Source organism: Bison bison, unplaced genomic scaffold (genome assembly GCF_000754665.1).
Source record: "Bison bison bison isolate TAMUID 2011002044 unplaced genomic scaffold, Bison_UMD1.0 scf7180017864373, whole genome shotgun sequence".
NCBI classification, from domain to species: Eukaryota; Metazoa; Chordata; class Mammalia; order Artiodactyla; family Bovidae; genus Bison; species Bison bison.
Window position 1 is genome coordinate 6,251,699 of NW_011494945.1, and position 15,305 is coordinate 6,267,003.

The 15,305-nt window shown below is 38.8% G+C and overlaps 1 protein-coding gene across 2 annotated transcripts; it reads left to right on the forward strand.

The window, feature by feature from the left end:
• The first annotated feature begins 1,353 nt into the window (after positions 1–1,353).
• CD164 (CD164 molecule, sialomucin) lies at positions 1,354–13,895 on the forward strand. 2 transcript variants are annotated; one of them, XM_010856628.1, is made up of 6 exons: positions 1,354–1,657; positions 4,699–4,773; positions 5,988–6,059; positions 7,423–7,458; positions 10,470–10,526; positions 11,397–13,895. In XM_010856628.1, exons 1-6 carry the CDS (start codon positions 1,468–1,470, stop codon positions 11,561–11,563), a joined length of 597 nt encoding a protein of 198 aa, XP_010854930.1. In that variant the 5' UTR covers positions 1,354–1,467; the 3' UTR covers positions 11,564–13,895. The 2 variants fall into 2 exon arrangements, with proteins under 2 accessions (XP_010854930.1, XP_010854931.1); XM_010856629.1 differs by lacking the exon at positions 7,423–7,458 and having other exon boundaries at positions 1,358–1,657.
• Positions 13,896–15,305: the final 1,410 nt, after the last annotated feature.

Below are 15,305 nucleotides of genomic sequence, written 5' to 3' on the forward strand. Positions count from 1 at the left end.
TGCGCTAAATAAACACCGTGTGAGGGATATCCTGAGAGAAGATACCTTTTTTTGTTTGAAGACGGATGAGACCTCACTTACTTGGCTGTCCTGACACTTCTTGCCATTGGTTGGATCAGTCAAAAACCGAGTTTTTTGTTTACATCCAAGCAAATCTCCAACTAGCGTAGTTGATGGAACAAATGTTCATAGTCATGAGGGTACTGATTGGATTTTAGGGTTGGGTTAGGAAAGACTTCAAGTTTAGATTTTTTTTTAAAGGTGCATATATACAGTCTTTTTCGGGGTTTGCATAGCAAAGCAGATCTCAAAAAAAGCAACTGATGTCCTATTATTTTAAAGGGTTAATGTTTGTAATTAAAATTAGATGATAAATACAAATAGTTGAAAATAAGAGTTAAATACAGCTTTTATGGCCGAACTTTAACCACTTGATATTAAGCATGGCTGCACTTGTAAATATTTTTGTGAGACTGGACATCAGATGGCGCTCATCTCACTAAAACGCTGAGCCGTGATAGGGATTTTGAAACACGGCCCTGAGGCTAAGCAACTGCGCCTTTCGGTCAAGTCTCTTGAGTCTCGGTGTTTTCACCTGTGAAGTGGGAGTGGGAACAGACCGGATCAATCTCCAACCCATACTGTCTTTGATTCTTCGACTACAAAGGTGGCACTGACTAGCTGTTTCTACCGCTGGCTGAAATCCCCAAGATAAGTCAGGGTGGGAAAGTGTGGCAGAGTAAATGGTGCGCGGCACCAGCAGACTGCTTTCGGTGTTTCAGCCGCTCTCACTACATGGGCGGCGGAGCACAAACTCCTTAAATGCGTGGGGTCTCCATCTCCCTGGGGTGTCCAAACACAAGGTTACTTTCAGCGAAATCGACTTTCACGGGGAAATGCGCGGGTCCTACGAAGGATACCTATGCAAGCATGCTGGGAACGCCGGAGGACAGTAAAAACTTAACTCTTGCCGGGGTTCTAACCGAAACGCTCGGAAACAACTTCCGCCCAGCTCGAATCCGTCCGGGAAGGCGCCGCCCCAGAGGTCACATGGGGCCTAGCAAGTCTTTCGCGAGGACGCCGTCGCCACATCATGTAGGTTGTTCCATCTGACTCGAGGTGGGATCCTTCTCTATTGCAAGAACGAGAAAAGCCCGGCAGCGCCCTGTATGGCAACCTGAGGGCAAAGAAAAGAGTTTCCTGTATCTGGCCAGTTTCTTCGATTGGCCAATACAGTCGCCTGAGAGAAAACCTTTCCTCGGTTTCCTCTCGGTTCCTCCATCCCCCTCCTCCCAGAGGATTCCACTTGGTATTGCCGGCGCCCCGCCTTCGCACGCCGCCCTCATGTGACGCCGGCGCGATCCCGCTGGGGGAGTGGAGTCTCGGAGGCGGCGCTGCAGTGGACAGAGGGACGGACGCAGCCTAGGTTGTCCCAGCTTTCGCTCTAGCGCCAGCGCGGAGGACGCGATGTCTGGGCTGTCCCGCCCGCTGCTTTTGGCCGTCGGCTGCCTGGCCGCGCTCTGCGTAATCACAGCGGCTGGGAACACCCCCCTGGCCCCGAACGTGACTACAGCCTCGTCTCCACCGCCCACCACCACGACAGTCCCGGTGTCACCGACGACTCTCCCGCCGCCGCCGGTCACCACTCCAGCACCAGGTGGGCGCCGGCCAACGGGCTTTCTGCGCTCGCCCGCCCGCCAGTCGGGCCGAGCGGCCGTCCCTGCGTGTGGTGCGCGGGGCCGGGGCGGGCCGCGGTCCGGCAACATGGCGGCCCGTCCGAGTCCGGCTGGGGCCGGGCCGAGGTGGCAGCGGTTGCGGAGTGCCCTGGTTGGAAGGGTTGGGGGAGCCTCGGAGGGCGTAGGGTTGTTTGCGACCCCACAGTGTTCCGCGCCGAGGTGTTGTATAAAAGCGCCTAGTAATCCCCAGCCTCACGTGAGGCTCTGAAGAGGGGACGTGGCTTCCTTCTGCGGTGGCGGCAGTGAGGTTGATTGGGGGGCGAGGCGACCGCCTCCAAAGTTGGCGATGAGACCCAACTCCCTCTCCCCGAGGTTAGTCGTTTGTGTCCACCCGGGCAACCCAGGTCGTCTTTTCGAAGGGAGGTTTCTCCCGAAGTTGGCGAAAGAAGGAAAGAGAGGTGGGAGACAAAAATCCGCGCTGGTGTCTCAGTCCTGGGTCTGAAAAAATTAGTCGCTTGGGACTTAATTACATAGATTTTGCAGGATATATCTGAAGTTTGAGCATTTAATTAATTAAAACTTTATACTCGGTGCTGTGTGCAAAGGAGGAAAAGTACCTATTTGTGTACCCGGTGTTTCGCGTATATCTCTTAGAAATTTAGGCTAAACTGGAAGATAAGTGGTGAAACCTAGGAGCTGGATGGAGATAAAGTAATTCCACTAGAATCCTGTGTTTAGAGATTGTGAAGCTGACATTGGAACCCAGGTCAATCGATTTTTCAGAACCCGATCGGGACCTTTTGTTAAGCTCTGACTCCATTTGGGGACTGGTTGAAACGTACCCTGAGAGTCTTACAGCAGAAAAATCAATGTCATGACAACACGCGCAACAGAGGGGGAGATAAATTTGAGTTAATAAAGTGAAGGCCCTCCCTAGATATTTAAAACTTAAGAGTCCAGTTTGATGGGTTATCCTAGTTAATACTGGGTAAGGAGTAACATATTGACCTAAGAATTGCTGCAGTGTAAGAATTTTTTTCCAGGCCGATCTATTTGAAAATATCTTCTCTAGTTTTTGTGTTTTATAGGGGTTTAAATAAAATATATAATGAAAGATTGTAAACATCTTTTAATGAGGAAAGTAAATTGCAGTACAGTACTGGAGATTCTAACCTCACTATTTCCAAGATGATAGAGCAGAATTTGTTTTGTGCTCTTTTGGTACTTTCCTCCTAGAATTTTTTTTTATTTTGGTAGGGTGTGTGTGTGTGTTTGAAGAGAGGTTTGGAGATACGTTAATTGTATTTGTGTATTTTGAAATGAGTGCAAAGGAGATGATTAGTCTCTTCTGTTAAGTGGTGGTTGGATACACTGCAGTCTGAAAGGCAGCAGTTTAGTTCATTGTAAGTAACACACGCTATGCTAACCAAGCATTCATTACAAGCACAAAAGATTTTAAACTAGCGTTTTTCAGGTGTATACAAACCTCTGAACTTACTTACTTTGCAACTCTCCTCCTACCCCTAAAAAAGTACTGTATTTGTTCCAATTTCTGATAAATATTGAAATGCAATTCCTCTTTGCAGAACTCTTTTTTTAGGCAGGGGGAAAGCAAATGAGAATATTTTTGGAGGCACCTAGCTTCTAGGAAAGTGTAGAGCCCAGTTCCATAGTCCAGACACTGAATTGTATGTAGCCTTCTTCAATGTTCTGTCTCAGAGCTGTTTGGCTTAAATTATTGACAAAGACCATGCTAACTTGTTAAATTTTGTGAATGTAGCCCCTTCCAGGTGAGTTGTCTCTTATCCTTTCATGGAAACCCCTGGAAAGCTTGGATCATTTGTGTTTATGATCTCAGGTTTTTCAGAGTAGACATCATCGGAGCTTGGGTTCAACCTATAATAAATCTTTATTACTATTAAAAATTCCATTTCACATCTGATGTTTGGGGGCGGTGATTTCCCTGTGTGTAGTGTTGGCCTTCTAACAGCCTTTTTTCCAATTTTTTTCTTTTTTAAAAATGCCTCAAGAAACTGAGCATCTGAAATTTTTGCTGTGCACAAGGGGTTGTTTAGATAGGCACCATGAAGTATTGAGTGTTAACACTAGCTTGTGCTTTGTTCCCCCTTTCTCTTGAGTTGCCTTCTGGTTTCATAAGTCTTTTATAATGATTGGAAAGAATTTTTTAGTAAACCGCTTTATAGTTTTGTGGGGTTTTTTATGTGTCTGGTTTAAAAATACATAAGATCTACCCTCTTAATAGCTTTTAAAAAGAAGATATTTTTGTTCTTTATTTTTGACTATGCTGGGTCATCTTTGTTGCTAGGTGCCAGCTTTTTCTAGTTTCCTCCTGCAGAGGTGACCTCTCTCGGTGGGGTGGCTTGTCTTGTTTCAGAGCGCAGACTTTAGGTGTGCCCTTCTGATACAGGGGCTTAGTTGCCCTGAGGCGTGTGGGGTCTTCCCTGATCAGGGATGGGATCAGTAACCCCAGCATTGCAAAGCGGATTCCAAACCACTGGACCAACAGGGAAGCCCTTGTAATAGATTTTTAAGTGTACTGTACCATAATAAACTAGAAGCACAGATCTCCAGAAGTTTTCATCTTGTTTGAAACTTTGTACTCATTGAACAGCAAACATTTTCCCCTCTCCCAGCCCCTGACAACCACCATTTTACATTCTGCTTCAGACTTTGACTATTTTAGATACTTAATGTGAGTAGAGTCGTGCAGTGTTTGTCCTTCTGTGACCAGGTAATTTTATTCATCATAATGTCCTCAAGGTTCATCCATGTTTTAGTGTATAACAGGATTTCTTTTTTTTTAATGGCTGAATAATATTCTCTTGTGTAGCACATTTGTATCCATTCCTCTGTGAATGAGTTATTAAGTTTTGCCATTTCTGTGAAAAAGTAAGTCTGGTAGTGTATGCAGTGCTTGCTGCTGTTTAACAAAGATAAGTAGTACAGACTCGGAATGAGCTACCGATTGATGGATTTTATATATTTTAACTCCCACCCCTAGATATCTGTGGAAGCCGAAACAGTTGTGTTTCCTGTGTTGATGGTAATGCTACCTGCTTTTGGATAGAATGTAAAGGTAAGATCTTTGGGTTTGCTTTAATTTTGAGAATGCTATATTGTTTTGTTCTAACATTTTAAAAAATTGCTGCAAGGTATTCTTGAACATTTGGAAATGTAAAACATTTAGGATGGTGGGCACTGTTTGTTTTGCAAATCGAATACTTTTCCTTTAAAATATCAGTTGCTTAATATTCCCCCTAAAATCTTTTGTTGTCTCCCATGCTTGTCTCCCATGTCTCCCATGCTCCCCCCTTTAATTTCTTAGGCTTGATAGTTAAGGCTCAATACCTTTAAAAGGAAGAGAAATTTTAGACCTTTGTGGTTAGGTTAAGTGTACTAGTACACTGAAATTAGCCATGAAAGAAAGTTAAGGGATTTTCCCCTGAAAACTGTTGCCCTGAAAAATGTTTGAACCGTATTTATCTTCTGCAAATATAAGATGGTTGAATTTTTTCTTATTGGTAAAATAATCTCTCAGGTTTCCTTTTTATATAAAGAAAAATCCAAAGCTACATGGTATTAAACTTTGTTATTCTTCATTGAAAAATTTAAGAGTTCTGGAAATTATATTAGTATGTAAGAAAGTTTAAAAACCTCTTAAAAATAAGGAATTAGCCTAAGTTTGAATTGAATTAACTTTTTTGTTATATAAGGGTCACTTTTCTTTAGGTCATAAAATGGAATTTAAGAGTGTGCCCCTCCCCTCTTGTATGACAGGATCCGCAAGTTCTGGAGATTGGATGCCTTACCATTGAATATGTTGGGGAAAACTTTCTCTTACTCTTGCTACACATCTTCCCATCCAGGAAAGCAGTTTTAGAAAGTGTAGAAGACTAAAGCAGAGGTCTGGAACAGAGCTGCTGCTCTGGAGCACCTCCCATGTTTACTAAGCCTTTATTAGTTTCTAAGCATTTCTCCCTACTGACTCAGCCCTCTTGTGAATTCTAGCAACCTTCGTTATACCACAGTTCTGAGGTCTGTGTGTTTCTGACTTATCTGTTCAGTATATTCATGTGGATTTTAGAAGGATGTTTGGAGAGATCCTGTGTAGTATTTAAAACAATGGGGAAAAGATAATAATGGAGTATTTGTGAACTTCTAGAGAGTTTGTACTTGAGTTCTATCTTGGGGAGGAACTCTGGAGCATAGTAACAAAGTCAGAGATAACATAAGTGAGTAATTGATATTCTTCTTTCCTTCATCCCACACCACCCTCACTTCCCATAACAGGTAAAAGCTACTGTTCAGATAATTCAACAGCTGGTGATTGCAAGGTGGTGAACACCACAGGATTCTGTTCTGGTAAGTGTTCACTATGGTATCTGAGAAGAGGAGATGAGGAAGATCATTGCCTTAGGAAACCTTATTTCAATATTTGGTTTGAAGCATTTCCATAATTCTATCTTGCAAGAAATTTGGATCTTAATAGCATATTCATACTCATTGCATTGAAGCTTGATTTAGTCGTTTGGTGGTACATAATGTGGAATGCTATAAGTACAGATATCTGTTCCTCTACTTTATTTTTCTTTAACCTCTTCCAGATACTCACTGAATTTTAGACCCTCTCTATTTGCTGCATTTTACAGGCTTGAACAACATTGTTCTGTCACTTTCTTTATTATGGTACTGGTGATTATCACAGTCAGCTTAGTTTGTGCTCTGATTAAATGAATCCCTGCTTTATTCATCCGTTTTCTGTATTTTAGTTTGAGAAACTTGATGGTTTAACCTTTCATCTTTGCCCAGGAAATAGTTAAAATTCCTGGATGAAAGCTGGTTTTTCTAAAAAGATTATAAATTAATGGGAAAGTCAAATTCCTAATTTGGTATATTAATAATTAAATAGAATAAAAGATTTTTCTAGAGTAAATAACCTTCAAGTCTACCTGTAAGTAGTTTCAGTAGTCATTTCCCCTTCCCTTCCCTCACCCCAACTTGAACTTTCTAACTGAAACTTTCCTTAGAATGAGATCAGTTATACCCTACATACAGTCCATAATATGGTTTAGGTGGTAAAAGAATGAATAGTTTTAGTATTTAATTATATGATAATATTGCTTAGAAATAAGAGTATAAAATTTTAAAATATGTTAAGGAAAAATTGAATAATTCTATTCATTTGGCCATCAAGGACACAAAACTCCAAATTCAAGTGGTTTAATTGATAAGATTAATTTGGCTCTCATGTAAAGGAAATCTGGGCTTGAGTGGAGCTAGCAGGCTAGAGTAGCATCTGCAATCATTAGAGTCCCAGGCTCTTTCTATGCTTTTACTGTGTCATTCCTCAGAAATGGCTTTGCCCTTATTGTCCAAGGTGAATGCTCATGTTCCAGCCATCAGAATGGTTTTTCTGCCAACAGGAAGAGGAAAGGAAAGTGAGAGACCTGTGTCTACCTTACGGATGCTTTCTAGCAGTTACACATGGCTACCTAGCTGCAGGGGAGACTAAGAAATGTTTTTGCAGGGGAGGGTGTCACTAAAAATTGGTGCTGTTTCTAAAGAATGGAGGACCGATGTTGGGACAGCAACTGTCTGTCTCCTCCATAGGTGGTACTAAAATGAAAAAATTGTAAAAGTACTCAAATGACTGCAGGTTGGGAAATAGTGTTATAGATTATGATATTTTAGACAGCTTTGACTTACATGTTTGTTTTTTAAATAGTGCCCACTACCACACCAACGCCAACCAATTCTACAGGTAATACAAGAATATTGACTCTTTTCCTCCTCCTTTGAGGGTTTTTTAAACTTTTGTTGATGAGTAACTTTAGTAATTAATACCTAAAAATCATTAGTTTAATTTTAAAAATGAGTAGACATTTAGTCTTGGACTGCAATAATTACATTAATATGTACTGTTTGTAACAGACGGATAACTGTAGTGTTTCACGTTCATTGAATCTGAACAGATTTGTTGTAGTTTTGTACATTGAGTCTGAAAACTGCGTTTTGTGGATTTTGTGGAACTCTTAAGGAAATACAGAAGCCTAAAGGAAATTAATTCTTGTCATCCATAGGTACACCAAAATGTCTTCAGTTCTTTCAGAACTAACTATATTTATATCTATAGATTCCTAATAAATACACTTATTAGGAAATTGGTTGACATGCCCATGCACATTTGAATTGCCTTCGTACTGCACACGTAGTTGTATGCACTTTACTCATCTACTCTTAGTTGGATAGGTCATCTTTCATTCTCTGTGCAGTGAATATCTTACAGGAAAATACTTGCTGCCAGCTCTGGTAGGATTGATTCAAACAGCATTCTGGGTCAGAGGATATGATAATCTTAAGGCTCTTAATACTGTTTGCTTTTCAGAAACCAGAAAGTTTTTAAACCACACCTTCAACAGCATTCCCTGGTGGCTCAACTGGTAAAGAATCCGCCTGCAATGCAGGAGACCTGGCTTTGAGCCCTGGGTTGAGAAGATCCCTGGAGAAGGGAACGGCTACCCACTCCAGTATTCTGGCCTGGAGAATTCCATGGACTATACAGTCCATGGGGTTGCAAAGGAGTCGAACACAACTGAGTGACTGTCACTTCACTTCAACAGCATTAAATATTATCTCCTTGTATAAATTTTTTACCAGTTTAATAGAGTAAATAAAAACATCTACTCCAGGACAAGTACTAGGTTAGAAGATAGGGATATAGGAACAGAAGTAAGATAGTATTTTGTCTCTTGTAGGAACTATGAAAGGTCAGAAAGCACAGTGTGTTGGGGTATTTGTGGGAAGGTGTGTGTGTTGAGTAATATGTGGTGACAACTTCCTGGAGGTTGACAGTCTGAGTCTTGAAGTTACCTGGTAAAATAAGAGGGGAACTTCCCAAGTAGAGCAGGGCAGACAGCACATGTGAAGGAGAGGTGAAAGAGTGTAATATAATAAAGTCAGGGAATTGCACTTGGAGTATCCAGTAATAAGATGAGAACAAGCACGACAATCAACAGGTCACGAGCCAGACTGAGAAGTGCCATTGTATGCCTTGCTGGGATGTTTAAACCATGTAGATCATATGATGAGATTTGCATTATAATAACTTATTCTGTGTAGAGAGGCTTTTGGAAAGAGGCAAGATTGAACCCAGATGGGTATTCCGTTGTGATAATTCTAGAGAACTGTTTTTAAAAATGAGGGCAACTTCTACAAGTATCTAAAAATTAAACCTCATAGCCCTGTCTTCATTGATTATGTAGTAGGCTTCTAGTGCTTCAGAGATTGAAACCAATGCAAATTAAAAAATAATTTTTTTGCCATGTTCAGAGGGTGAATACTACTACTACTAAGTCGCTTCAGTCGTGTCCGACTCTGTGTGACCCCATAGACGGCAGCCCACCAGGCTCCCCCGTCCCTGGGATTCTCCAGGCAACAGTGCTGGAGTGGGTTGCCATTTCCTTCTCCAATGCATGAAAGTGAAAAGTGAAAGGAAGTCGCCCAGTCGTGTCCAACTCTTAGTGACCCCATGGACTGCAGCCCACCAGGCTCCTCCGTACATGGGATTTTCCAGGCAAGAGTACTGGAGTGGGGTGCCCGAATAGTGAGACACAAATGGCAAATTTGCGAATTTTTTCTCCCAGTGTTGTCAGACAAAATTAGTAATAGTATTTTAGTATTGTAAAGGACTTGATACATGTTTAATTTATAAAGTACATTTTTTTGTGGTTTCACAAAAGGTACAAGCAAGGAAAACTTTGAACAGATTATGAGTCTTAAAATAACCATACCCTCTAATCTAGGAAATCTGTATAAGAATCCATCCTATCAGAGAGGAGATCACATATTTCCCTGTGAGATGTTCATAGCTTGGAGAAATGAAAGATGACCTAACTGTCCAACCAAGAGTGGGACCACAGTGCTTACAATGACAGAGAAAGGAGTACAAATAAGTGTGTGCACATATCATAGTGTTTACTAATGTTTATTGGTAGTATTGATACTGTCTGAAGTCTCTTTTAACATAGTTCTGTAGTTCCTAAAATGTATTTACATTCAAACTTATTCTTCCCATGAGTGTGCATTTCTTTAGAGACACCAGCAGATAATTATTTGAACTCATGTGCTACAGTAGAGGAGAGCTTACCCTTGGGCTCTTAACATCATTTAGATGAGGGAAATTAGGGCCTTAGGGCACCTGTTCTTATAAATAAAAATTTTGGAACACAGCCATGTGGATTCATCTGCTCCTTGTCTTTGGCTGCTTGTGTATTACACCGTGCACAAAGTCTAAAATGTTTATTGTCTGCCTCGTTAAGAAGTTTGCCAAACCCCTGAAATGAAGAAGATAAATCTTGATATCTACTTTAAGAAATACTGAATTGTATTCGTTTCTTACCATAACTTACTAAGTTAATGGGTTTTGTCTTAGAAGCAGGATTATTGAGAAAGAACCAATAGTTCCCTCACCTAAATTCTTGCCCACCTGTGTGTTTTTTTGCAAACTGTATCCAGGTGTATATATAAATTTTTATATATGTACATAGATGCTAACATAGATACAACTTTATGATTGCTTAATGTTTTAGAATACACTTCAAAGCTAATGTTCTGAATGTGCAGATATGTTAGTAAACCATTAACTGAGATTTGGCCTTTATTCTGTTAAAAAAAACAACTGGAAGCATGTTGAAGTGGTAGTTATGTTTTTAAAAGATAGATGCTAGATAATTGAGAAATTTAAGTTTTTAATACATTTCATTTGCATTCCAGCTAAAACCACAACTCTGCCTTCCACTACTACAACTTCCACCACAGCTACTACATCAGGTAATTGTGGGTTTTAAAACTAAGTGAGATAGGATGTGTGTGCAGTGTTAGCTTTTACTATTTGTTATCATGTCCCAATTTTATTCTTAAATAGTTAGGAACTGAAATTCATCTCTTAGATTTGGAAGACCAAGGTAGTAGGCTGTTACAGCAATACGGATAGGTTTGCTGAGAGTCCTCTAAAACATTTTAAAATTGTAATCACATTTGGCGTGAATGTTAGAATTAGATAGTAACGGTTTTCCAAAACCCTTTTAGTACAATTGGTAGGTAAAATCTAATTTCTTATAACTTAAAAATTAAACACTGATTACTGTTGGAGATTGGTTGTGTGCTGTATTAGACTGTGTCAATTTGAAGATAATATAGCCATCCTTTTTACTTCTAGGTAATACTGAAAATTTTGGTTCTGTGAATTTTTTTGGCTTTATTAAGATTATTTTTGTAATTTGAAAACCTGTAATCAAATTTTCATTTACCTTTTATAAATTTAGAAAAATGCAAAGTATGAATTTTAAACACATATTAATATTTACTCTAGCAATTAACTAAGATACGTAGTCTGAAGAAACTGCAAATTTTAAAAGTGCTTAATATGTTCACAGGGCATAATGTGCCAAGAGAATAAATTTTCCTTTTCATATTTGAAATTATATTAGCACCATTGACCACTTGATGTTGGATAGAATGAAGAGTGGGATTGATAAATGATTGTCTTCCTCAATTAGGAAGCTGTTGACACAAGAGGAAATACTTTATAGAAACACATGACAAAAAGCCTCAGATGAGTCTTGAAATTATCATAGAGGATCATGAGACTTCCTGAGTATCTTACTAAGTATTGTTATTTCTTTTATCCCATTTAACCAGGTACAACTAATACCACTTTGTCTCCAACTATACACCCTACGCGGAAGTCTACCTTTGATGCAGCCAGTTTCATTGGAGGAATTGTCCTTGTCTTGGGTGTGCAGGCTGTAATTTTCTTTCTCTATAAATTCTGCAAATCTAAAGAACGAAACTACCACACTCTGTAAAGAGACCCACTAAATTAACAAGGACTGGCGTGTAACTCACTGAAACCAAAATATTATCTTTCAAGATGTCCCACATGGAAGACGCTCTTCTAGGATCTTTAATTTTTCAAAGGATGCATATAGGAGCATCACCCTTGAAGAAGAATCAGTTCAGTCACTTTGCTCAACGGGCCTATTTAAAGTACGCTGCATGAGTCCTTGTGGCTGTCTTTCATTTTACATGGCTGCTGCTGTGGGATTGTGTTCTCTCTGCTTGACATGCCAAATGTAACTTTAAGTGATGGAAAACATTGTCCTGCGCAGACAACCTCATGACTCTTTTGGCAATTTAAATGTAATCATTTTAAGCCTGAAAGCTGCATTATTTTCATCCTAACTCAGGATGTAGTTTAGTGACCAGAATTGAGAAGAATGTGCCAAATGAGCATCAGTCAGGTGGATTTTTGGCTATCGTTTCAAAAGTGGAATAAATTTATAAATTTAGTACCCTTAGAGTAAAATTTTGTGCTTGATAACAGTTATTTTTTTCTACATTAGAAAAAAGATGCCACACAGGGAATTACATTCCAGATTTAAAGAAATGAGAGGATACACAACATGAAAAGTATAGCAGGTTATTGTTCATACTTGTAAAGCACCTTATATCATTGAGAAATAAAGAACAGTGCCTTAAAAGACAGACTGAAAGGTAGACTGTAACTTAAAAATGTTGGTGATTTGTTCTTTTACGTTAATGAAGGGAAAAGTTGGTTTGAGGATGTAACTGTTGATGTGAGCAGTAGTAAACCTGCTTTTAGATACCATACTATTAGTATTTAATTGAAAACTTAGCTACTTTATTTCAAGCCTGAGTGACTTAAATGATGTTCTACAGAGTCGAAAGCCTTCATCTATTGGACCTCCCACCATTTTTCTTACGGCTGTTAAAAAGTATAAAGATAAAGTTGATTTAATTGTGTTTTCCTTTGTACTTCAAAAAAGTATCCTAACACTGTTGTACCTTAAAAAGATTTCCACTGAGCTTTTTTGAAAAGTAACTTCTATAAGACAAGGAAGAAATAAGTTGTTTTACAATCATTTACTAACTCTTTAAATGAGACAGTCATTTTAAGTTTTGAAATAGCAAATGTGAGCAGTATAATTTCAGAAAAAATTTAGTTGATCAGATGACTAAATTTTTATTGATAATTGCCCTGGATAAACAGATTGAACTTTTTGTTTCTCCTCTCCCAGGCTTTCTTCTTAGTTTCAATTCCTGTTGTAGGAAAAGCATGTGTACTTTTTATTTTTTAGTTTCCTCATGAAGCACTAGTTTTTTTCAGGTTGAGGGATATTTCTTCCCTGCCTTTGACACATTGGATTAGTTCAGGGGCTTAAATCAGTTTAAAATGAACTTTTGCTTTTCTAGGTCATTAAGATGTTTTGTTTTAGTTTCGTTAGCCTGTAGGGGCCGATTTTAGTACTGGTTTTCAATATTTTATAGTACAAGACAAGTTGCTTTGGTCCATTTCATAAGCCAGAATTCCTTATATTTAGATAATTAAAGGTTCTTAAAGTGAAGATTTACTGTTTCTTTGTTACTTGCTGGTACAGCTAAAGTTTGTTTTACTTGCACATTTGTACATATACCTAATGTTTTCAAGTGCCTTAATTGTTTAAAATCTCTGGCTTCAAAGGTTTTTGGGAAAAGGTAGGCTTACCTCACATTTTTGTGTTTCTCTCAGTAGTGATATTCTAGGTACCTCACAAAAATTTTTATTATGGTGCCATGGCTGTTAGCTTTTAGTGATTGCTTTAAGTACAAAATTCAGTTGAAAATACACAGAATTTCCATTCTCCCAAAGGGGTAAAAATTAGCTACAATGGTGTAATTGTCATTTACTTAGATATGAATACCTTGCCACACATTAATGTTAACGCTATAGCTATTTCTGTGAAAATGTAGCTGACGAAGCCTCTCATCTTCTGTAGTTTTGAATACTGCTCTAACAGAATCATAATATGGAATTAGATTTTACAAGAAGAGCTCTTACAGTGAACTCACAGCCTTTTCCCCTCTTGAGCAGTTTAGTATCTTGAGCCATTAATGATTTGGTTTTTTTTTTTTTTTTAATCCAGAAAGTATATAGAAACATTTTCAGATTTTTCACCTGATTTGTTCATGCAGATTGTAGTTCTATTAAAATCCCATATCTTACCTTATGGATAATTGTTGCACAGGCAGACACTGCTGTATTTAGAAATTTCTATTTCAGTTCATTAAAAACTGCAAAACCAATCTGTATCATGTACCAAACCAATCTAAAATAAATCTACATGTTTATTGGGTTAATCTGCTTTTTTTTTTATTAACTGAAGTGTGTGTTTATATTTTGACTATGAAATTTAATGCTAGTGAATTTACCTTAGTCTTGTTGGAAATGGCTTGTCTACTCAGTGTTTCATTGCTCCTCAAGACCAGCAGATAGTAGCTAAGGGATGTTTTTACCAGTGGAGAACAGAGCCTTAGAAAGGATAGTTGGAGGGAGGACTTGGTTTGCCTTGCTATTGACAAAAAAGTTGATCTTCCTCAAATAGAAATCATCTACTTAGGTGCTAGTTTACCAAGTATTTATGAGAATACCATCTGCTGTTAGATATCTGAAAGCTTGTTTGCGACTTTCTGCCTCATTCAGATTGCATGTAAAGTAAAATTGGGTTTCTATTCATATTTATATGAATAGAATAAATATTTAGTATAAATATTTAGTACCAATAAATAAATATTTATTTAGTATAAATATTTAGTACCAAGCCACATGCTGGTATGTGAAATCTGATTCTGTAGGCCCATGTTTGGGGCAAAATTACATTCTATATGAAATTGCAGAACTTGGACTAAAGAAGAGAGAATAAACACTCTTCTATCAGCCTTAAAGCCCAGAAGAGTGGATTGAAGACCCCTAGAACATTGCTAAAGACAAACTGTTACTTTGATGAGCATGGTGTTCACAGTAGATGGGGTGTTTTGTTTTTTGTTACTGTTGTAATGATTGATGTCCTGTGTATTACCCATGTAGTTACTATGCCTGTGCTCTTCCTTCATTTGTGTAGGTACCATGTTGCTGCTGGTATTCACCTTCTGCCTAAAGGATGTCTTTTAACCTTCAACATTTCTAGTTTTGTTGGTACAGATACTGGTTATGAGTTCTTACAGTTTTTGTGTGCTTTCGTTTTTGAATGATTTCATTGGATAGAGTTCTAGGTTGACATTTTTGCTTTTAGTCCTTTAATAATGATGATCCAGCATCTCACATGCATTGTGTCCTATGAGAAATCTCATCTTTATCTTTTGTTCCTCAGTACGTGTCTATTTTTTCCTCTTGCTTTTACAAGATTTTTCTCCTTATCACTTGTTTTGAGCATTTTGATTGTAATGTGCTATGCTGTAGTCTGTTTGGTCAAAGCTATGGTTTTTCTAGTAGTCATGTATGGATGTGAGAGTTGGACTGTAAAGCTGAGGGCTGAAGAATTGATTTTTGAACTGTGGTGTTGGAGAAGACTCTTGAGAGTCCTTTGGACTGCAAGATCAAACCAGTCCATCCTAAAGGAAATCAGTCCTGAATATTCATTGGGAGGACTGATGCTGAAGCTGAAACTCCAATACTTTGTCCACCTGATGGGAAGAACTGACTCACTGGAAAAGACCCTGATGCTGGGAAAGGTTGAAGTCAGGAGAAGGGGCCGACAGAGGATGAGATGG

Coding starts and splice junctions, on each gene's coding strand:
- CD164 (XM_010856628.1), top strand. CDS start 1,468: ATGTCTGGGCTGTCCCGCCCGCTGCTTTTGGCCGTCGGCTGCCTGGCC. Junction 4,774..5,987: donor CTTTTGGATAGAATGTAAAG/GTAAGATCTTTG, acceptor TTCCCATAACAG/GTAAAAGCTACTGTTCAGAT. Junction 10,527..11,396: donor CACCACAGCTACTACATCAG/GTAATTGTGGGT, acceptor CCATTTAACCAG/GTACAACTAATACCACTTTG.